The sequence below is a fragment of the Scyliorhinus torazame genome, chromosome 2 (assembly GCF_047496885.1).
Source record: "Scyliorhinus torazame isolate Kashiwa2021f chromosome 2, sScyTor2.1, whole genome shotgun sequence".
NCBI classification, from domain to species: domain Eukaryota; kingdom Metazoa; phylum Chordata; class Chondrichthyes; order Carcharhiniformes; family Scyliorhinidae; genus Scyliorhinus; species Scyliorhinus torazame.
This window is the reverse complement of record NC_092708.1, coordinates 349,113,659-349,137,861: the sequence shown is the minus strand read 5'-3', so window position 1 is coordinate 349,137,861 and position 24,203 is coordinate 349,113,659. Positions and strand designations below refer to the sequence as shown.

At 49.1% G+C, this 24,203-nt stretch overlaps 1 protein-coding gene across 2 annotated transcripts in view; it reads right to left on the bottom strand.

Annotated features, from left to right (window-relative positions):
* Positions 1-24,203, bottom strand: part of mdga2a (MAM domain containing glycosylphosphatidylinositol anchor 2a) — a 1,293,828-nt gene that overhangs the window by 114,764 nt on the left and 1,154,861 nt on the right. The window contains exon 13 of one of the 2 annotated variants that reach the window (XM_072491020.1): positions 9,178-9,333. The exons of the other annotated variant lie outside the window; for it this stretch is intronic. Within the exon in view, the coding sequence (XP_072347121.1) occupies positions 9,178-9,333 (156 nt within the window). The remainder of the gene's footprint in view (positions 1-9,177; positions 9,334-24,203) is intronic. 2 annotated transcript variants of the gene reach the window in all.

The window sequence follows — 24,203 nt, the reverse complement described above, 5'->3', positions numbered from 1 at the left end:
AGCAATTTTCTTGAAATGCACTCTCTGATATTCATTAGCTCTGAAAGCTTGCCCAAGGAATAAAGTGTGGGTAATGGACATAATGGAGGCACCAACCTGTGCTTATTAAACATTCCACATGATCCCTTGCTGTGTTCAATGACTGGAGTGGTTTTAAATAGCAATTCACTAGACTGGATTAGGTCAGCTCTGGTACAGACTGACTTATTGTCTAAAATTAAAGGTCAGGCAAGTAGGAATTTAAACTCCTTCAATCAGTACATTTTCTTTCTCATCTTGGCACATTTATTAATATATCTGCATAACACTGTGATTTCCTCTTCTACTTTCTCAATTGCGACGCTCTTGGATTTTTGACAAGTAGTTTTAACAAATTGTGGTCGCAACTCAACAGATTGAAAACTAAGTGCTGCTGCCAGTGGGAAAAACGGCATGTTGCCCACTGCCACTGGCAGCGCTGCTGAGTTGGGATTCAATGGCACTTTGACATTTGTTTCGAGAGGGGCGGGTTTTGCGCTGGCCTCGGGATGGGCGGGCCCTAAACTCCTCAGAGATTGGGGCGCCCTTTTTATAGGGTTCCCCGATCCCAGAATAACACTGCAGCCCACCCCCAAATGTTGGCAAGCTGCCCCTCCATCGCCCTGAATTGTTAACCAGGCGTAACAGCACTTTGGGGGGTCTCGCAGACCATTCCAGACCTCCGGCCCCAGAGCCTCCAGAGGCAGCCTGCCAAGGGCATCGAGGGCCATGGGACGAGGTAAGCAACTTTCTGCCTCCACCTCAGATGTGCATCCTGGGGAAATACCAAGACGTAGTGATAGAGCTAGGGGGCCAGGCACTTTGTGGATCACTGAGGTAATGGGGTGGGTGAGTGGAGGGGGGGGGGGGGGGGTGGCTGGGGCTAGATAGGGGGTGGAGTTGGGGGTTGAGGGGGCAGCACTATCAGGAATGGGGTATTGTAAAGCACATTAAACAACTTTTTGCACAACCATTCTGATGACTCTGTCACTTTCTTCCACAATGCAGGCTGACCCCCGGACCCTTTGTCCATTTCTCCAAGCAATCTCCCCTTCCCATGGCACCCTCTCACACTCTGGCCATGGTAATGTCCCTGGAGCTGTATCCCATCCCTTGGGTGTTCGGATGTTGGCTGCTGCGCATGTGGTGTTGCCTCCCACAGTGTCCAGGCATCAAGGTGCGATTGGAATGCTGGGGGCAATGACTCCTACATGCTACAAGGTCCGTCCACACATGGGAATCCACTTGGCATGTGTCAAGTGCTCACTTAACATGTGTCAAGTGCACACTTAACCACGACTGCCCATTCCCTATTAGCGATAGCCTACGGGCGCACAGCCAAGGACCTCAACAGTCGGTGGGGGTTATGGGTGGTCGTTGGGGCAGATGAGCAGGGGCAAGGGTTGCCCCAAGAATGGGGTTGGGATCAAGGGGTTGGCATAGTGGTGGCACGAGTGATTGACCCACCAGTTACCCCCAGCACACCCTCTACCATCGCATTTTGCCTTCTATTACCAAGCCAATTTTGAATCCAATTTATCAACTTGCCTAAGATCCAATGGGCTCCAACATTTTGGACCAGCCTTCCATGTGGGACCTTGTCAAAGGCCTTCCTGAACAGAGAACAATACAGCGCAGTACAGGCCCTTCGGCCCACGATGTTGCACCGAAACAAAAGCCATCTAACCTACACTATACCATTATCATCCATATGTTTATCCAATAAACTTTTAAATGCCCTCAATGTTGGCGAGTTCACTACTGTAGCAGGTAGGGCATTCCACGGCCTCACTACTCTTTGCGTAAAGAACCTACCCCTGACCTCTGTCCTATATCTATTACCCCTCAGTTTAAGGCTATGTCCCCTCGTGCTAGCCATTTCCATCCGCGGGAGAAGGCTCTCACTGTCCACCCTATCTAACCCTCTGATCATTTTGTATGCCTCTATTAAGTCTCCTCTTAACCTTCTTCTCTCTAACGAAAACAACCTCAAGTCCATCAGCCTTTCCTCATAAGATTTTCCCTCCATACCAGGCAACATCCTGGTAAATCTCCTCTGCACCCGTTCCAAAGCCTCCACGTCCTTCCTATAATGCGGTGACCAGAACTGTACGCAATACTCCAAATGCGGCCGTACCAGAGTTCTGTACAGCTGCAACATGACCTCCTGACTCCGGAACTCAATCCCTCTACCAATAAAGGCCAACACTCCATAGGCCTTCTTCACCACCCTATCAACCTGGGTGGCAACTTTCAGGGATCTATGTATATGGACACCTAGATCCCTCTGCTCATCCACACTTTCAAGAACTTTTCCATTAGCCAAATATTCCACATTCCTGTTTTTCCTTCCAAAGTGAATCACCTCACACTTCTCTACATTAAACTCCATTTGCCACCTCTCAGCCCAGCACTGCAGCTTATCTATATCCCTCTGTAACCTGCTACTTCCTTCCACACTATCGACAACACCACCGACTTTAGTATCGTCTGCTAAAGTCCATGTAAACCACATCAACTGTGCTACCCTCATCAATATATTTAGTAACCTTTTCAAAAAGCTCAATTAAATTAGTTAGGATCTCCCACCAATAAATCTTTGTTGATTGTCCTTGGTCAATGCCTGCATTTCCAAATGTGTTGATTAATCCTGTCCCTCAGAATTGTTTTCCAATAATTTCCCTACCGCTGACATTAGACTAACTGGCCTGTAATTACATGGCTTATCTCTGCTGCCCTTTTTGAACAAAGCTCCCACACTAACTATCCTCCAGTCAACTGGCACTTCACCTGTGGCCAGCGAAGATTTAAATATCCCCATCAGGGCCCAAGCAATCTCCTCCATTGGCTCCTATAGCAGCCTGAGGTACATCTCATCAGGCCCGAGGATCTATGCACCTTTATACCCGCTAAAATATTTAAAACCTCACCCTTAATAATCTTAATGAGCTCTAGAACTTCACCATCTCAACTGAAGTCTCCAGCTAGCATGTCTTTCTCCTTAGTGAATACAGATGAAAAATATTCATTTAAGACCTTGCTCACATCCTCTGGCTCCATGCCCAGATTGCCCCTTTGGTCTTCAATGGGCCCTACCCTTTCCCTGGTCATCCTCTTGCTCTTAATATACTTTTAAAATGTCTTGAGTTTTCCCTTAATCCTATCTGCCAATGATGCTTTGTGGCCCCTCTTTGCCTTCCTAATTTCTTTTTTAAGCATCCCCTACATTCTCTATTCTGCTGAAGGGCCTTCCCTGTTTTTAGGGCTCTATACCTACCATATGCTTCATTTTTTTCTATATTAAACCCTCGATATCCCTTGACATCCAAGGGTCCCTCGACTTGCCACCCTTGTCCTTCACTCTTAGAGGAACACTTTGACCCAGGACTCTCACTATTTCACTATTAAAAGACATTTAAAAGGCTCCCACTTTCCACATGCAGATACCTGCTGCTCCCAGTCTATGTTTACCAGATCCTGGCAAATGATATTGAAATCAGCCTTCCCCCAATTCAGACACGTGGTGCGGTTCTCCACACCTGGGACACCCAGAATGCATTGCCGATGGGAGGAGAACTGGGCGTCGGAGCAATATCGGGATCAGTGCCAGGTGCTGACCCGAATGCCATGTTCTGAGCCCTCGCTGGTGGAGTGAACGAGTTCCACGCGACACGCCAGCGGGAGCATGGAATTAATTGCAAACGGGTCCTAATGATCCATCTGCATCTATTTAGCAGCCCAGCACCCTGTGCTCCGGACTCCGATGATTGTCTGGTCTCCGCAGCCGGGAATCAAGTGGGTGAGGTTCACTTGTGGTCTCTGCAATCGTGAACCTGACATGGTGGACCTCATGATGGGCCAAGGCGGCAACCGCATCACAAATCAGCCCCGAACCCCCCGTACTCCCGCACTGCACAGCAGCCCCAACCCCCTGATTTCCTGGGTGCTGTCCCCACTCCCAAGTACAGTGGTGACCCGAATCCCCCTCCCCAGGGACCCGTGTAACAGGGAGCCCCCCCAGGGCCCCCTGTAATAGGGACCCCTCCTTAACCATGATCCCTGTAATACGGGAACCCCCTGGGGACCCCTTTAACAGGGGGATCCCTCAGGGACCTCCTGCCAAAGGGAACCCCCTCCTTCGGCCACCTCCCACACACAGACCATCACCCCACACCTCAGAAAAGGGACCCCTGTCTGGAAGTTAGAGAGAAGTCCAGACAGGGGCTGTGGGAAGCATTACAGCTGTAATACTTCCCTTGCTCCACGTGTCCATTTCTGGAAGGACAGCAGCTGTGCCTGCGTCTGGGTCCCACAGATCAATTATCCATTGATGGATTTCCGGTAGTGGTCTGTGATTGACAGCTCGTAAAGACAATCTGCAGCTTTGATCCATTCATATTCCTTCGAGCTTCAGAAGCCTAAGTGGTGAAACCCCTAATGGTTTTAAACATTGATCACACAAAGCGAGTTAAGTGCAGTGAAATCACACGCTTGAGTGATTTGAATGCACCTGGTGCTTGGAATGCACTTTTTTCTCTTTGATGTGGTCAATGTTTACAAACTCTTTACTGGAAATCCATCAATGGATTGCAGACAGTGGATTTGTGGGAACCAAACACAGGCACAGATGCTTTCCTTCGAGGAATGGACACCTGGAGCTGAAAGGTAAATATTACCGCTATAATGTTTCCCACTGCCCCTGTCTGGACTGCTCTCTAGCTTCTAGACAGGGATCCCTTTTCTGGGGGTGGGCAGGGTGGTTTATGTGCGGAGGGGACTCTGTGTGTGGGGGTGGTCTGTTAAGAGGTTTCCGTTATGTAGGTGGTCCCTGGGGAGACCCTACTACAGAGGTGCCTGGGGGGATCCCCCTATTACAGTCGTCCCAAGAGGGCTGGGCGGGTAACATTGTATTTGAGCTTAAGGGGAGCACCCAGGCGATCTGCAGTGGGGCGATGTTGTGTGGTGAAAGGCTGATTTGTGGTGCAGGGGGGGTCAGGGCCAGTTTGCAGTGCGGGGATGGGGGCGGGGTGGGGGGCGATTTGATATGCCAGGGGGGTGGAGTTTGGGGCGAATTTGTGATGCAGGGAGGGGGGTGCTGGCCATGGGACCTCGCTATCGGCCCACCCTATCAAGATGGTGGCCCGATAGTGGGACTCCCTGGAAATCTCACGTATTCTGGAAATCGCTCGTATTCCACACCATGCATAAATTTGCATGTCATTGAACACTGAATTGCATCCTGCTTTATACCTGCAAGGGAACTGCAAAATAGTGCAATTCAGCTCCAAGGGGAGAACATCTCCCAAATGGAGAATCCAGCCCTTGATTAATGGACTATCCTTCTCTGTTTCCATTATGACATTCAAACTTACAGAATTATGGTCACTATCCCCAAAATGTTTGCCTCTCACACCTCTGTGATTTGCCTCCATATCTGCTCTTCTATCTGATTGTTGGGAGACCTAGGGCGGGATTTTCCGACAGCGTCCGCACGGCAACCGAAGAATCCCACCTGATGTCAATGGATTTCTCCATTGTCCACGTCATCCCGTGTCGTTCTTGCAGCGGCCGGGTCAGAAGAATCCAGCCCCTACAGTACAATCTCAGCAAAGTGATTGCCCCTTTTTTATTTCTAAGCTCCACCCATACGCCCTCATTTGAGGAACCTTCTGAGACATCCTCCCTCATTACTGCAGTGATGATCACTTTTATCGATAATGCATTCGCCTTTTCTCTCTTACATCCCCCCACCACATTATCCTGGAATATTGAGTTGCCAGTCCTGCCCTTCTTTCAACCATGTCTCAGTGATTGCAACAATATCATATTTCCATGTGCTGATCAATGCTCTGAGTTAATCTGCCTGACCAGACAGGCTCCTTGCATTAGAATAGATGCACTTTAGCCTTCCAATCCTCCTATTATGCCTTACCATGCCCATGTCTTCTCTGGCTGCTGGACTGGCCTAGCTTTCCTTTTATATTTGATTGAACCTTACTCCCAACCATACATCTACTCTGTGTCCCATCCCCCTGCCGAATTTGTTTAAAACCTCCCCAACGGCATGAGCAAACCTCCCAAAAAGGATATTGGACTCGTTCCGGTACAGGTGCAATCCATCCAATTTGTACAGGCGAGCAAATTTGTGAGGGAATCCTGGCACCCAGGTTAGGGCCGTATGGATTTCTGGCCCATCCACCGAGTGTACAAAATTCAATCCAGTGAATTTGCACAGTAATTCAATATAGAGAGGCGCCAATCAGTTTGGAGAAGATTTGGAAGGTGGGAATTAATAGGTGCAATAAAGAGACCAGGGGAATCCTAAAGTGTCAGGAGTCTAATAATGGAAGGTTCTACCACTGATTGTAGAGTGCAGTCATGAGGGATTGCAGTCGGCCATATACAGCTTGGAATCCCCCAAGTCCAACATTTTAAAAAGGGCATTAAAATGGCTAAGAGCAGCTTTCTGTGGCACGAACAGAAAATACAAATGGAAGAATGAAACCAACAAGTACGCTAGTGTTTGCATGGTATTATATTTCGATGGACCTCTTGTGAACATTTCTATGATTCTGAAGCTTGTTTTCCTTTATTCTGTTGCTGGCAGTTGCCCATAAAGATAGTGCTTCCCAATTTGAAATGTTGTTTATGAATGCTTATCGTCTGTATGCAAATTTGCACTGAATACAATTTATTTTCTGGTTGCCTGGATATGCTGAACTAATGACATGGCATTCCATTTTTGTCAAACTTGAGCCAGTGAAATGTGACACAAATGGTTCACGATTTGTCCTGTTTTTGGTATAAGGTTCATTACACTGCATTAAAGTTGTTGTTTTGTCTTATAATTTATGTTACCACACCAACCAACTAAAGTGTTATATTTGCTGCCAGAATAGTAGCTCGGCTAAATGGTTCTCAGTGTTATTTAGGTGCAAATGCCATAGCATCTTCAGGCATATGCAGTTGATGGTGTAAAGCCAAACGTCATTGTCCAAGATGCTCCACCATTAACTCCATGAAAGCTGATTGCCACTGCCTGACTCACCATTGAAAGGCATGAGGCTTCTCATCCTTTTGGCTAAGATAAAGCATAAGGGGCGTAATTCTCTGTCCCGCCGCACCCGTTTTCTGCTGCAGCATGCCCCCTCCGACAGCCGGCCAATGGGGTTTCCCATTGTGGGCACCCACACCATCGGGAAATCTGCGGGCGTGAGTGCGCTGCCGGCGAAATGGAACATCCCGCCGATGGAGAATCCAATTCAGGATCAAGCGTGAGATCAGGTGTAATGCCTGTTCTTGTCAGCTTGGATCCAGTATGTGTCTTTTGGGGGATCCACAAATTGGATTTAAGTTGAATATGAATAATTCTGGGGAGAAAGCAAGGGGTGGGCTGAAGCCTTGCCCTGTCCACTTTGCACACAGGCTTTGTAATTCTGAGAAAGGAATTACTTTTTTAAATTGTATGATAGGTATGTTGAAAGGTATGAGGATCCTGTGGTAGTGTGGCGGATAAGTACTAAGCTGACCATGGGCAGTCACATAGAAATATACATAGAAAATAGAAGCAGGAGTAGGCCATACGGCCATTCAAGCCTGATCTGCCATTCATTGTGATCATGGCTGATCATCAAGTTCAGTGCCCTGATCCTGCCTTCCCCCCATATACCTTTAGCCCCAAGAGCTATATCTAATTCCTTCTTGAAATCACACACCGTTTTGGCCTCTAACTACTTTCTGTGTTAGTGAATTCCACAGATTCACCACTCTCTGGGTGAAGAAATTTCTCCTCACCTCAGTCCTAAATCGTTTACCCCTTAACCTCAAACCATGACCCCATTGTTCTGGACTCCCCACCATCGGGAACATTCTTTCTGAATCTCCCCTGTCAAATCCTTTTAGAATTTTATAAATTTCTATGAGATCCCCTCCCACAATTTGGGCAGCACGGTAGCATAGTGGTTAGCACTGTGGCTTCACGGCTCCAGGGTCCCAAGTTAGATTCCCTGCTGGGTCACTGTCTGTGTGGAGTCTGCACATCCTCCCTGTGTCTGCGTGGGTTTCCTCCGGGTGCTTCGGTTTCCTCCCACAGTCCAAAGATGTGCAGGTTAGGTGGATTGGCCATGATAAATTGCCCTTAGTGTCCAAAAGGGTTAGGAGGGGTTATTGGGTTAAGGTGATAGGGTTGAAATGAGGGCTTAAGTGGGTCAGTGCAGACTCGATGGGCTGAATGGCCTCCTTCTGCACTGTATGTTCTATGTTCTACGTTCACTCTTCTAAACGCCAATGAATATAATCCTAAATTAAGTCTCGTTCAGCCTAAATTTGTTTTATGTGGCAAATGTTAATTGTGCCAGCCCACTGAACATTAACTAATCCAAGTGTAACCTGCTTTTGACACTGAATTCACGCACTCTAATTTACATTTCATCCTCAGTCCCTGCACTGTTCATTTCACAATCCGTCAAGCAAATTGGTTACGGAGATAACCAGCTGTGTGCACTGTTCATTCATGTCCCAGGTGTCCTGTTCCACTATCAGTTTGCACTTTCAGCGACCTGTGACACAGAAGATTTAAAACAGCTCAACATGCAGAGGCAAGCCCAATGAACAGCATGCGCCCTGTCATTGCAAATTGTAACTATTCCATTTCCTTTCCATTGAAAATTAGATGCTGAAATTTTAAGGGTCAGTTTATAGCTAGATATAAAAACGCATGGAATTGTTGGAATGGTTAGGGATTCTACTTTCCAATGTGTAAGACATGCAAAAAAAGAATGAATCATTTTTTTCATTCAAGCTGTGAAGGATTGCATTTTACTGCAGTGGGATACACGCTGTTTGCTAGAAACACATCACACTCTCTAGGAGCTTGGAGCTGACTGAACTGGAGGTACAACCACAAGTGCCCATTTTATTCAAGCAATTATTTTTACCTGCATAATGTATCCACGGCTAGTGCTTAAGTATTGGACAGGTTGCACATCCCAGGCCCTAGTCACTACAATGTCAACCATTATCATTTCAGCATATTGTCAAAGGCCAAAAACAGGATGGTAGATAGAAGCAAGAATTAACCTCCACGCAGCTCTTTTGGAACTGAGAATGCCCTTCCGATCAGACAGCGACTTACTCTATAAACAGAAATCGCCACTTTACCTTGCTTGGAGCCACTTCGATCAGCACTCGGTCCTGTGTTCGGAGTGTACTTTGGGTTCCTGGTTGAAGCACTTTGCCTTGTCCAGTCAAAATTATCAAGCCGGTCTTGTGTGAACCCACAGATCTTCTCATTTTCAAATGCACAGCTGAATTCTCCTGTTAACAGATACATGCACATCTCTAACCATTTTATAATAGCTATCATAAAATATATGAATATATGACTGTTTGATAGCAGCTCAAGTACACCAGTAACTAGCCCATGGGCCGTGAGTGTTTGATGGAAAAACAAGGTTGAGCCAAACATTAAAATTCAAGAAAAAGTTCAGATTCGGATACAAAGGCAATTTAATACAGCTTGCATACTATTTGCAAAGGTGACCAGATGATATTGTAAACCGAATGCCATTTCAGGGGAATTAGACTCTTCAACATACAAAACTGCATCTAGCAAGTGAATGCAATATAAGTGAATAAAGAAAGTTGAAAGGACAGCATTTGGCCCATCAGTGTTTATCCTACTCCTGAGTTTTCTAGAACCTCGTTCACCACTCTCTCCAAATGACAGACTGACTAACCTGGAGAGGCGAAAAGAAAACCAGTGACTAATTTGGAAAGAACTCAGGAGAATTCCTACTTGATTTGAAAAGACAATCAGGAAATCGCCAGGAGACACATATACCCTCTGATGTCCATCATTAGATGAATTAAGTTTACCCCATTTCTTTCCAATACCCATTTCCCCTCCACTACCATCACTATTCGGCGCCAGTCTGTGCTAATGCCCTACTGGGGACTTCAGAATATACAGGATCAGATATTAATTGACCAATTTGAGTTAGCAACTAAGCAATTAGTTGCCAGTTTCAACGTTTTCTTCTTATTCTGTTTCTTTTTACCTTTTAAAGTAACCTCCAGAGTAGCACTGTGTCAAAGCCATTGCCAGAGTCTCAATCTATAACTTCATGGACTAACTCCGATGTATCATCAAGATACTCTGCAGATTTATTCATCAAAATCTGCCATCTATCATGTCACATGGGTAATTTATCTTGCAATGGTAATTTTACATAGATTTGGATGTACTGCTGACTCACAGGATGTGTGGTCAAGTTGCACCAAGTTGCCAAATTTACCAAACTGTGAGAAAGATAGGCATGTTTAAGCAGGTCAGCCTTAATGAATCTGACACAATTACCACCGAAATGTCCATGAATTGGGAAAGTTTTGAATGTCAATATGAACGCAGCTTTGATATGACAAGTGGCAGTATGACAGGGATTCGCAGGTTGGAAGGTTCGTTTGATGAATTTACTAAGAACAAAGAACAAAGAAAAGTACAGCACAGGAACAGGCCTTTCGGCCCTCTAAACCTGTGCCGACCATGCTGCCTGTCTAAACTAAAATCTTCTACACTTCCTGGGTCCGTATCCCTCTATTCCCATCCTATTTATGTATTTGTCAAGATGTCCCTTAAATGTCACTATCGTCCCTGCTTCCACCACCTCCTCCGGCAGCGAGTTCCAAGCACCCACTACCCTCTGTGTAAAAAACTTGCCTCGTACATCTCCTCTAAACCTTGCCCCTCGCACCTTAAACCTATGCCCTCTAGTAATTGACCCCCCTACCCTGGGAAAAAGCCTCTGACTGTCCACTCTGTCTATGCCCCTCATCATTTTGTGGACCTCTATCAGGTCGCCCCTCAACCTCCGTCGTTCCAGTGAGAACAAACCGAGTTTATTCAACCGCTCCTCATAGCCAATGCCCTCCATACCAGGCAACATCCTGGTAAATCTCTTCTGCACCCACTCTAAAGCCTCCACATCCTTCTGGTAGTGTGGTGACCAGAATTGAACACTGTACTCCAAGTGTGGCCTAACTAAGGTTCTATACAGCTGCAACATGACATCCCATTTCTTATACTCAATGCCCTGGCCAATGAAGGCAAACATGCCTTATGCCTTCTTGACTAACTTCTCCACCTGTGTTGCCCCTTTCAGTGACCTGTGGACCTGTACACCTAGATCTCACTGACTGTCAATACTCTTGAGGCTTCTACCATTCACTGTGTATTCCCTACCTGCATTAGACCTTCCAAAATGCATTACCTCACATTTATCCAGATTAAATTCCATCTGCCATCTCTCAGCCCAAGTCTCCAAATGATCCAAATCCTGCTGTATCCTCTGACAGTCCTCATCGCTATCCGCAATTCCACCAACCTTTGTTTCGTCTGCAAACTTACTAATCAGACCAGTTACATTTTCCTCCAAATCATTTAGATATACTACAAACAGCAAAGCTCCCAGCACTGATCCTTGTGGAACACCACTGGTCACAGCCCTCCAATTAGAAAAGCACACTTCCATTGTTACTCTCTGTCTTCTATGACCTAGCCAGTTCTGTATCCATCTTGCCAGCTCACCCCTGATCCCGTGTGACTTCACCTTTTGTACCAGTCTGCCATGAGGGACCTTGTCAAAGGACTTACTGAAGTCCATATAGACAACATCCACTGCCCTCCCTGCATCAATCATCTTTGTGACCGCCTCGAAAAACTCTATCAAGTTAGTGAGACACGACCTCCCCTTCACAAAACCATGCTGTCTCTCGCTAATAAAATACTGCAGCTCTTTGAAGATGCAACAGAGTTAGTTGACCAGACTTTGGTAAATCACTGGATTGACACTGACAACGCAAGACCCACAGATTGGGAGTTGATGCCATGAGCACGGTTTAGACACTCAGAAAAAGCAGTGTACAATTTCTGATACCAAGTTTGAAGCTCAATATCTCAGCAAAGTAATCTCTGTGTTCACCAGCAGAAAACACAAAGTAAACTTGTCAGATTCATCAGGGTCATCCATTGAGAAGGATTTGATTCAAAAGTAGATGGCCACCAATTTGAGACTGGGTCCGAGATTTTCAATTCTCATTTTCTTGCGTGGGTTTGGCGACGGGAGCGAAAAAACGAGCGAGAGGTCCAAATTGCCTTCCACGTCGACCTAAACGTTTGACCATATTATCCTCTTCACCTGCCAGTGACATACTGCGTGTCCCATCGTTGAACATTGGGAATATTATTTCCATATATTAGCAGATAATTATTAGGTTTCTATTCCTGAATCATTCCCCCCCACCCCCAAACGAACATCGATTCACATTGGCGTCAGGTCAGCTCAGGGGAGGAGGGGGAGTGGTGGGTGGGGAAAGGGGGGGATGGTGGAAATAGGGGCTGGATAGTGGAAAAGGAGGGTGGAGAGGGTGTGCGGATGGTTCCTGGTGAACTATTGAGTGCGGGGCAGCCTTTAAAAATGAACATTTTGCCCTCGGATTGCTGTTGTGTGAACGAATATCCAAAATTGTGCTCAAATAAATCACTTAAGATTTATACGGGCCCAAATCTAGCTGTGTCCCATGATTTAGTCACCACACCCTCCTGAATATATTGTTCAATGGGCCAGTGCTGCAAACAAGGTAAGGTCCCACTTCTCTCCTGGCATCAGTTCCGCCTGTCACCCCTCAAGTTCCCAACTACCACCGTCCCGCCTCTCCACAAATCTGGCGGACACCTTGCACCCTCCCCACATCTGATTTCCATGCTTGCTCCTCAGAACCCACTGGCATCCACCAGCACAACCCCTTCTTGTCCAGGTGCAGTGCCCACACATGCCACCTGCTATAGACCCATCGACCCATCAGCTCACAATGGTCTATCTTTGTCCCCAATGGAGAAGATTGCCCATAATATGCGGGAAAGGGCCAAGATGGGCGGAGCTCTAGCTTTGAGTCTTCACCCACTATGAGGGATGGACCCTGGAAATCGCGGGGTTGACGTGAAGAGAGCAGTCACCGACAACGAGGTTGGCCTGCATCACAGAGATGAGGATCCACTGCCTCTTCACCCAGATGACCTGTCTTAACTGAGGTGGTCATGTCAGACAAAATGATCCTTCCCTGTCACTGACAACATGTCCATTGTCTCGCAGGATCTCCACCTGATGGAGCCGGGCCATCCAGAATCCTTCCCCCTCTTGCCATCCAAGGGACCACTTCGGAGGAGAGCTTTGAGGAAACTCCATTGAGGCGTCACAGCTATCCTCCAACGCAGAGACACACACCTCGGCGGACAGCATTAGTGGACAGGCTTCTGGGGCACAATCTGGTGAGCATCACACAGTTACTGATGCTCAGCAGCTGGGCCCCAGGACTCAGCTTGGTCCCATCAGATGCAGAGCCTCTGGACTAGGATCTCCCAGAGCTGATGCAGATGATAGGATACAGCCGTGACTTTGAGGAGGGGATGTTAGCAACATTCCAGCAAGTGCATAGCAGATTGGAGTAATCCAAAAGGCTACGGGCACAGGAGATGATGCGGACAATGCCTAGCTCCGAGGCCAAAACTGCTAGGGTGGCGATCGCAGTTGAAAGCCTGGACCACGACGTCCACATCTTGAATGGTGCTGCTTCAGGTATTGTGCAGTCTATGATGACCATGGCTCAGGGCCTCGACATTATGTCCTTGTCACTGAGGGACAAGTCCCAAACACAGATGGTCATTGCTGAGACTCTGCAGAGCATGGCCCCATCACTGAGGAGCATCGCCGAAGACGTCAACACCATGGCCACCAGAACTGGAACAGCCAGATGACTCAGAGGCCTCTGAAGCCCACTTCAGCTGCCCCTCCATCCCATTGAAATACCCAAGGCCCTAGGAGCACCATCAGGGAGAGCAGGCGCTGGACCCCAACCCAGGGCCTGCCAGCAAGGTTTCCAGTTGTTCCGAATCCCCCCTTCCCTCTTGACACAGGTGCAGCTCAAGGGCAGTGGACAGAATAGGGTGACATAGCAATGCCACTGACACCGGTAAGTCAGCCAGGGCCCCCTGGCTACAGGTCCTCCAGAGGACATCCATCAAGGGCATCAAAGGCCACAGGGCGCGGAAAGCAGCAAGCTCCCTCTACCTCCGATGTGCATCCTGGGGACACACCTGGGCTTAGCAGTAGACCATAAAAGATCAAGAAGAGAGAGGATCACAGATTGGGTGGGGGTGGGGGGATTGGGGAGAAGGAAGGATTGGAGGTGGGGATTGGGTGGGAAGGAGGGGAATGCAGGGGAGGGAGTATTGGGGAGGAAGGAGAGAGTGGGAAGAGGAGGGGGTGAGCTGACTGACAAACTGTCATTCTAGAAGAATCGGGTAAAGATGAAGGCCTCCCTGTAGCTAGGGAGAATGAAAATGTCAAATGTTCACAATTAAAACATGTTACACCTGATACATGTGAATTCATTAATAGGCTCAAAAACAGCTTCTTCCCCACTGTTACCAGACTCCTGAATAAACCTCTTATGGACTGAACTGATCTCTTCACACATCTTTTCTACTGAGTAATACTACACTCTGTATGCTTCACCCGACACCTGTGCCTATGTATTTACATTGCGTATTGATCATCTGTCCTATGTTTATTCATGTATGGAAAGATCTGTCTGGACTGTACACAGAACAATGCTTTTCACTGTACCTCGGTTCACATGACAATAAATCAAATCAATCGATCAATTGCCTGCATCACCCTCCCTGTTGCCCCCCTGTTCCCGCCACCCAGTGGTCTAAGATGAAGTGCCACTGATGCAGACCCTGTTCAGAGGATGGGTGTGAGCGCGCTGTCAGCAGAGAGGCAGGAGCTAGAGTTTGGAATAAACTGAGGAGCAACAGAGCTTTCCTCACAGCGAGTGATCATCACTTTCTTGCCTTGTATATCATTGCAGTGTTATAATAATAATCTTTATTGTCACAAGTAGGCTTACATTAACGCTGCAATGTGAAAGCCCCCAGTCGCCACATTCCGGCGCCTGTTCGGGTACACAGAGGGCGAATTCAGAATACCCAATTCACCTAACAGCACGTCTTTCGGGACTTTCAGAACTTAATGTAAACCTACTTGTGACAGTAATAAAGATGATTATTATTGACCCACTGACAGTACTGACACAAGCCCACCACACCTTGGAAGGTGCAACAAGGTAGTCGGGGGCTGGGAGGGGGTGTGGGGGGGGGGGGGGATGTGGGGTGTGGGAGGGTCAGGGAATGGGGATGAGGAAGTTGGAAAATTGGTGGGAAGGAGGGGAATGGGGAAGAGGTGGATTGAGGAGAAGGAGGGATTGGGCGGGTGTAGACGGATTGGGGGGGATGGAGGAATTGGGGGGGGGGATTGGGATTAGGTTGGAAGGAGGGGAATGGGTTGGAGGGTGTGGGGAGAAGGAAGGAATGGAGGAGGGGGGATTGGGTGGGAAGGAGGGGAATGGGGAAGAGGTGGATTGAGGGGAAGGAGGGATTGGGCGGGTGTCGACAGATTGTGGGGGATGGAGGAATTGGGGGGGATTGGGATTAGGTTGGAAGGAGGGGAATGGGTTGGAGGGAGTGGGGAGAAGGAAGGAATGGAGGAGGGGGGATTGGGCAGGAAGGAGGGGAATGCGGGGGAGGTGGGATTGGGGGGGAAGGAGGGATTGTGTGGGAGTAGAGGGATTAGGGGGGGGAAGTAGGTATTGGGAGGGGAGGAGAGGAATCTGGAGGAGGGAGGATTGGGGAGGAAGGAGAGATTGTGGGGAGGAGGGGTTAGCTGACCGACAAAGCCTTGTCCTAGAAGAATAGGGTTAGGATGAAGGCCTCTCTGGTTCTCTGGGCATGCCAGACCCTTTCCGCTGCTGCCTATCCTACATCCTTCTTCTCCTGCTCGACTTCCATCCCTTCCTGGTCTGCCTCATCCGCCTCCTCAGATGAGACCGCATGTCTGTCCTGCTCCTCCTCCTCCAGCATGTCGCTCCACTGCTGTGCTAGGTTGTGGAGGGCACAGCAGATAACCACAAAGCAGGAAACCCTCTGGGTGGGGGTGGGTGGGGGGGGTGTACTACAGGACACCACCAGAGCATTCCAAGTATCAAAACCACATTTTGAGCAGTGACAGCGCCGGTCTCCGCAACGGGTACCACTTATCCCCCAAGAGCCAACCCGTCATCCTGAGGTGGCCAGTGAAGGTGCTGGGGACCTCAGAGTGTCTCAGGATGTAGTTGGCATGCACACTCGTTGGGAAGCGTGCACACACGTGCATGATCCAGAGGTGGTGGGCGCACAGGAGTTGAACATTCAGGAAGTAGAACCCCTTCCTGTTAAGGAAGGGAGCTCCCTGATGCCCCAGTGCCCACAAGGGGACATGCGTGCCATCAATTGCCCCCTGGACCTGGGGCATCCTGGCGATGGCGGAGAATCCTGCAGCCCAGGTATCTTGGTGGGCTTGGTCCAGCTCAAATTTGATAAAGTCTGCTGCCCGGGCATACAGGACTTCGGTGACCTCACGGATGCACTTGTGAGCTGTAGCTTTGGAAATGCCATGCAAGTCATTGCTTGAGCCCTGGAATGCACCAGTTGCATGGTGTCCAGCATGTGTCCAGCTTCACGGGATCCCAAGTCCAAGAGGCCATGGCAGTGGTGCCGCACTGTCTCTTTGTTGAGACAGAGTCTCCTGCGGCACATGCTGTCCATTATCTCCTTGAAAGACCAACGAGCCTGTACACCATGGGCCATCGCTGCCATCCCACTCTGGTTCCTCCTTGGTCTGATGGGCGGCCGGGTCTTCAGGGTGTGTGGCAGCTCCCTGCACATGGGGTGCTGCTTCCAACTTGAATCGACACTGCTGCCTTCTCTGGCATCTGCCTGGCATCTGCCTGCCTTGGCTGCCCTGCAAGGGCCGACAGCACCAGCCATGTTGTTATATCTGTAAGGGATTGGAGAAGGAGAAAGACCGACAATCAGTTAGGTCTTCCACCTCGGGACGCTCAAATCTCCCAAGCCTCCCCTACCCTTACGTGTCCTGCCTTCTCTCAGAGTGCCATCTACCGAGCCAGCTGTGCTGGAAAACCTCGCTCGGCACACTCATCCTGGACACATCAGGAGCCCCTGGACACCTGCCGGGAACATTAGAGAGAACGTGCTCAGGTCCCCTCCCCTGAACTGCACACTTACCCTATGGTCATGAGGATATCCTCTTGAGCTCTGGAGTGTTTGATTGTTGGCTGCTGCCTCTATGGTGCTGCCTCTATGCTGTTGGCTGCTGCCTCTATGGTGTTGGCTGCTGCCTCTATGGTGTTGGCGCTGCCTCTATGGTGTTGGCTGCTGCCTCTATGGTGCTGCCTCTATGGTGTTGGCTGCTGCCTCTATGGTGCTGCCTCTATGGTGTTGGCGCTGCCTCTATGGTGTTGGCTGCTGCCTCCATGGTGCTGCCTCTATGGTGCTGCCTCAATGGTGCTGCCTCAATGGTGCTGCCTCAATGGTGTTGGCTGCTGCCTCCATGGTGCTGGCTGCTGCCTCCATGGTGCTGCCTCCATGGTGCTGGCTGCTGCCTCCATGGTGCTGGCTGCTGCCTCCATGGCGCTGCCTCTATGGTGCTGGCTGCTGCCTCCATGGTGCTGCCTCCATGGCGCTGCCTCTATGGTGCTGGCTGCTGCCTCTATGGTGCTGGCTGCTGCCTCCATGGTGCTGCCTCCATGGTGTTGGCGCTGCCTCTATGGTGTTGGCTGCTGCCTCCATGGTGCTGCCTCTATGGTGCTGGCTGCTGCCTCCATAGTGCTGCCTCCATGGCGCTGCCTCTATGGTGCTGGCTGCTGCCTCCATGGTGCTGCCTCCATGGTGTTGGCGCTGCCTCTATGGTGCTGGCTGCTGCCTCCATGGTGCTGCCTCTATGGTGCTGGCTGCTGCCTCCATGGTGTTGGCGCTGCCTCTATGGTGCTGGCTGCTGCCTCCATGGTGCTGCCTCTATGGTGTTGGCGCTGCCTCTATGGTGTTGGCTGCTGCCTCCATGGTGCTGCCTCCATGGTGCTGCCTCCATGGTGCTGCCTCCATGGTGCTGCCTCTATGGTGCTGCCTCCATGGTGCTGCCTCTATGGTGCTACCTCTATGGTGCTGCCTCCATGGTGCTGGCTGCTGCCTCCATGGTGCTGCCTCTATGGTGCTGCCTCCATGGTGCTACCTCCATGGTGCTACCTCTATGGTGCTGCCTCCATGGTGCTGGCTGCTGCCTCCATGGTGCTGCCTCTATGGTGCTGCCTCTATGGTGCTGCCTCTATGTGCTGCCTCTATGGTGCTGCCTCCATGGTGCTGCCTCCATGGTGCTGGCTGCTGCCTCCATGGTGCTGCCTCCATGGTGCTGCCTCTATGGTGTTGGCTGCTGCCTCCATGGTGCTGGCTGCTGCCTCCATGGTGCTGCCTCCATGGTGCTGGCTGCTGCCTCCATGGTGCTGCCTCTATGGTGCTGCCTCCATGGTGCTGGCTGCTGCCTCTATGGTGCTGCCTCCATGGTGCTGCCTCTATGGTGCTGCCTCCATGGTGCTGCCTCCATGGTGCTGCCTCTATGGTGTTGGCTGCTGCCTCTATGGTGCTGGCAGCTGCCTCCATGGTGCTGCCTCCATGGTGCTGCCTCCATGGTGCTGCCTCTATGGTGCTGGCAGCTGCCTCCATGGTGCTGCCTCCATGGTGCTGCCTCCATGGTGCTGCCTCCATGGTGCTGCCTCCATGGTGCTGCCTCCATGGTGCTGCCTCTATGGTGCTGCCTCCATGGTGCTGCCTCTATGGTGCTGCCTCCATGGTGCTGGCTGCTGCCTCTATGGTGCTGCCTCCATGGTGCTGGCTGCTGCCTCTATGGTGCTGCCTCTATGGTGCTGCCTCCATGGTGCTGCCTCTATGGTGCTGCCTCTATGGTGTTGGCTGCTGGCTCTATGGTGCTGGCTGCTGCCTCCATGGTGCTGCCTCTATGGTGTTGGCTGCTGCCTCCATGGTGCTGCCTCTATGGTGTTGGCTGCTGCCTCCATGGTGCTGGCTGCTGCCTCTATGGTGCTGCCTCCATGGTGCTGCCTCTATGGTGTTGGCTGCTGCCTCTATGGTGCTGGCAGCTGCCTCCATGGTGCTGCCTCCATGGTGCTGCCTCCATGGTGCTGCCTCTATGGTGCTGCCTCCATGGTGCTGGCTGCTGCCTCTATGGTGCTGCCTCCATGGTGCTGCCTCTATGTGCTGCCTCTATGGTGTTGGCTGCTGCCTCCATGGTGCTGGCTCCATGGTGCTGGCTCCATGGTGCTGCCTCCATGGTGCTGCCTCCATGGTGCTGGCTGCTGCCTCTATGGTGCTGCCTCTATGTGCTGCCTCTATGGTGTTGGCTGCTGTCTCTATGGTGCTGTCTCTATGGTGCTGCCTCTATGGTGCTGCCTCTATGTGCTGCCTCTATGGTGTTGGCTGCTGTCTCTATGGTGCTGACACTTCTCGAGTTTAGGCAAACTGATCAGGCTTCAACGTTTGATTGAAACGCAATGCAATAATCATCCTCTGAGACATGACACGTGTACTCACGAGAAGCCACTTGAGAATATTTTGTTTATTAAACGGTCAACAGTAACAAAGATTTGAAAATCAACTATGTAACATTCCACATATCACACAGACCATTAAACAACAAAGAAACATCACCGTTCCATATTGGTACCAACGCAAAGCTATAGCAGCTCATTTTCACAAAAAAACAAACACACGATATCGCCCCTCGCAGGTTCCTCAACAGAAACAGAGGATAAGCCTGAGAATGTTGTCACATGTCCAGAATTTTGTCATAAAAATGATCTGTTCATCAATATGTGACTTGTTCCACGTATCAGTGCCAGTCTCCATCCAGGAGCTGCAGCCGTGCAGGCCCTCCCATACGGCCCAATCTCACTGGAACCAAATCCTGGCATCCACATATTTCACTGGCGCTCAAGGGGCAGTTGAACATCTTGACCTCCAGCGTGTTTGACCCACGGTGACGTGCCAGTTACATGCAGCACTCACCACACCAGCAACAAAAGCATCAGCAATCTGCAAATGCATTTCTTCAACACCGTTAGCAGGTGGCTCATTTGGATCAATGTCACGCACCAGGTCCCACAGTGTCTTCTTGATTCAAACTGGATTGCCTTCTGGAATACATCCCCTGACCATGGTGTTCCAGGACCCATGTATCTTGGAAAAAATTGTTCTTCTTTCCGGCTACAGAAAAGGAAGGAAACAGCAACAAACACCTCCAGGCATCTGCAGCCATCTGTGGGGGCAAACAGCAAACACAACCTGCAGCTGTGAAGTGCTCTCACAACCAACAAAGCCAATTCCTCATTTAGCTGTGAAGCGAGAGGCTGCTGACAGTCAAAGTAAGTTAAAGTGACTTTCAGCATAGAACCAAGAGCAGGGCTTTGTCCGGGAAGTGTTTGGTAGCACAGACAGGCAGCAGCTGCAATTGCCCCTGTTATGGGTATCCACAATATTTAAAGATGGCTTGAAAGTCTCATGAACGACTCTGAGCTGGAACACTTCAGCCTTCTGCTTCAGCACCCTGACCAAGCCCAACCTCACTCACCCACCCCCACGAGCACTGGGCAGCAGCAACAGTGCTCTTGAGCTGCATGCAGGAAAATGGAAATGAATACTCACCTCATCAGTTCCCCTCAGCAGCCTGCGGCAGCTTCACGTTGTTTAAAAGGAGTACTAAATGGCACCCGCGTGATTTCTCACTAGGGAGCCGGTTAATTCCCGGGAGGCGATTGCTTTCGACTTCAATCTTGCTAATTTTGCTAATGAGCTGGAAATGAATGCAAATGAAGGTTAATGATATGCTCGCCATATTTGGGCGTGATATGCCCCACCTGTCAGCGGTTCCAGCCGGCCCAACCACGTGAGACCCTACAGCCCCATGAGTTGGTCACGTCCCCTTGGCCTAAGGTAGGCGTTGACCTGTTCCATGCGCTCGGCAGGGACTATGTTCTGATTGTAAACTATTTTTCGAACTACCCGGAGGTCGTACGTCTGCACGACATCACATCGTCTGCAGTCATCTGTGCCTGTAAGGACACCTTTGCTCGTCATGGCATCCCACTCACGGTGATGTCGGACAATGGCCCCTGCTTTGCGAGCCAGGAATGGTCCAACTTTGTCAGCAGGTACAACTTTGTGCATGTGACATCCAGTCCCCTACACCCCCAATCCAATTGCAAAGCGGAAAAAGGCATCCACATCGTCAAACGGCTCCTCTGCAAGGCTGCCGATGCAGGATCCGATTTCTACCTCGCCCTGCTGGCCTATCGTTCGGCCCCACTCTCCATGGGCCTGTCGCCAGCCCAGCTGCTCATGGGTCGCACCCTCCAGGACCACGGTGCCGTCCATTCATATCCCAGACCTCAAACACGTTCCGGTCCTTCAGCGGATGCAACAGTCTCGTGTACAACAGAAGGCGGCGCATGACACTCGGGTGACTGATCTCCCTGCTCTGGCGCCGGATGACAACGTCCGCATCCATCTTCCAGAGGGTGGCTGATCTGCAACTGCTGTGGTTCTTCGGCAGGTGGTTCCCCGCTCGTTCCTGGTTTGTCTGCCAGATGGTTCCATTCGCCGCCGCAATTGGCGTGCCCTTCGTCTCGTTCCACGCTCGCCACGTGATCCTGCACCGGTGCCACACCCTCCTGTTGTCCCCAACCTGGACTATGTGGAGATTCCGAATACTCTGCATCGTCCTCACTCAGTCGTGGCCCAGCCCGTTCCTCAGCCGGCGGCTCCTGACCCACCCTTGAGGCGGTCAACCAGAATTTGTCGCCCACCTCAGAGACTTGATTTATGCGTTTTACAATGTTGGACTCTTTGATCTGTTCTGTTATCCTGTTTCATCGTTCCAGTAGTTTGTATATAATGTTAATTTCGTTGTTGGTGTGACACCCTATTTCTCTGCACCAGGAACCTTCCCGTGTAAATAGATTAGCCTCATGTACATAGTCATGTAAATAACACGCACACACATAGTCAGGCACATTCAGTACACGATATTTATTGTCACGCAGGCACATGTTCTTTATATAAAAGGGGAGATGTCATAATATACACCAGTATATTATGGTGCAGACACACACACACACTGATGGACATGCAATGGGACCAATCAGCATACACAACACCACAGCCAATCACCAGTGAGAGCACAGGCACTATAAAGACAGGGGACAGGAGAGTTCCCGTTCATTCTAGTAGCAGTGAGCTCGGAGCACAGATCTCACAGCCTGCAACACAGACATTCACCATGTGCTGAGTGCATCACCTAGTTAGGACTAGGCAAGGGTCAACAGTTAAAGCTGGTATTGCATTTACCCACAGTTCAAGTATGTCAATATAGTTAACCTTATAATAAAATAGAGTTGCACCACTTCAAGTGTTGGTGACCTGTTTGTGATCCAGAACACCCAACACATCACTCCCCTTGCACTTGTTGCTAGTTCAAACAGAGTTTTCATTATTGCAGTCGAGACTGCTCATGTTTGCTCGGAAGCAAATTTAATGGTGGCTGAAGCACTATGATTGAGGAACAACTGAAGTGGGAATTGTGAAAGTAAGAACAATTAACGAATATAAGTTATGCAGGGATGACTGACAGATGTGGAGGAAGTCTCGGTTTTACCACTGACCATGTTTATTCAACGCCGTGATCAGCTGATATTCTTAATGTACTAAATTTGTGCTAATCAGAAAAATTCAGTTATTTTTCATTACTTGTCAAAAGCAGAACAAGACCCAGAAAGCAAAAGCACGGCAAATGTATTCAGCAAATGAAATTGGCTTAATGCCCTCTGTACTCAGGAGGTCTGTATATTATTTAAATATATTGATGAGTTTAGTAATCACTATGGACACTGGCTGCTGTAATAAATGTGTACTGGTAATTCCATCTGTGCTCCATACCTGTCCGTGATAATTCATTATTAATAACAGAGGACAGCCCAGTTTGCTCTGATATTAACCAGCTTAATTACAGAAGCTAAAGCTTAATTACAACGAAGGGCTTCTCCACAACTTCTCAACAATAAAATGCAGGCTTCAGCTGGAGCTAAGCATCCTTGGCATCCCTTCAAGGAGGGTACTTGTAATGGATGTTTGAACACTCCTTGGTTGCAATAATGAAAATCAGATCGAATTTAGGTAAAACGAAATTGAAGGCAGCAGAGATACATCAGGAACACATTTATTTTAACACGAGCAACCCAGCCACTGTCGAACAGAACTGAAATCATGGAATTGAAAAGCTCCAAGATGACGAACAGGGAAAGATGGCCTTATCCCTGATTTAGGCAGGTTAAGAGAGTTGGAAAGAATGTGGCACGTGGAATATAATATGGGGAAATGTGACTTTTTGGCCATGCTAAATTGCCCCTTTGTGAATAGGGATGTGAAGGTTAGGTTATGGGGTTGCAGGGATAGGGTGGGACATTGTTCAGCACGTAATCCATGGGCTGAACGGCCTTCTTCTGCACTGTAGGGATTCTATTCTATGATTCTATTCTCATGATGGATAGCAAGTCCTGTTGAGATTGCACTTCAAGAACTATACATAGTTTTGGTTTCCTTACATAAGGAAGGATATACTTGCCTTAAGATGAGTGTAATTTAGGCTCAACAAATTGATTACTGTAAAAACAATGATTGCCAATGATAAAAAATGGATAAGGGTAGGCCTAAATTCCCTGCAGCTTAGGAGAATGAGGGGCAGTCTCATTAGGGGCTTGATATTTGGTAAATGCTGGAAGAATGTTTCCCCTCGCTGAGAAATCTATTTACAGAGATCACAAAGTCAGAATAAGGGTTGATCATTGAGGAGAAATTTCTTCAATCAAAGGGTTGTAAACATTAAGAATTCGCGACCTCCGAGAACTGCGGATATTCAATTATGAAATATTTTCAGGTCAAGTGATCAGTGGTTGTTTTGGGTACGAATGGGATCGGACGTTGTGGGGGTAATGGAAGAGGGTGTAATTGAGGTAGAAGATCAAACTTGATCCTATTGGAAGGCAGAACCAGCTCAAGGGGCCAATTGGCCAATATTTGTTGTTGTTCTGATGTTATTTGCAATATTTAGGAACAGATACAGTCAATATCTGATGTACCAGCAGATGAAGGTATTGATTTAATTGAATATATT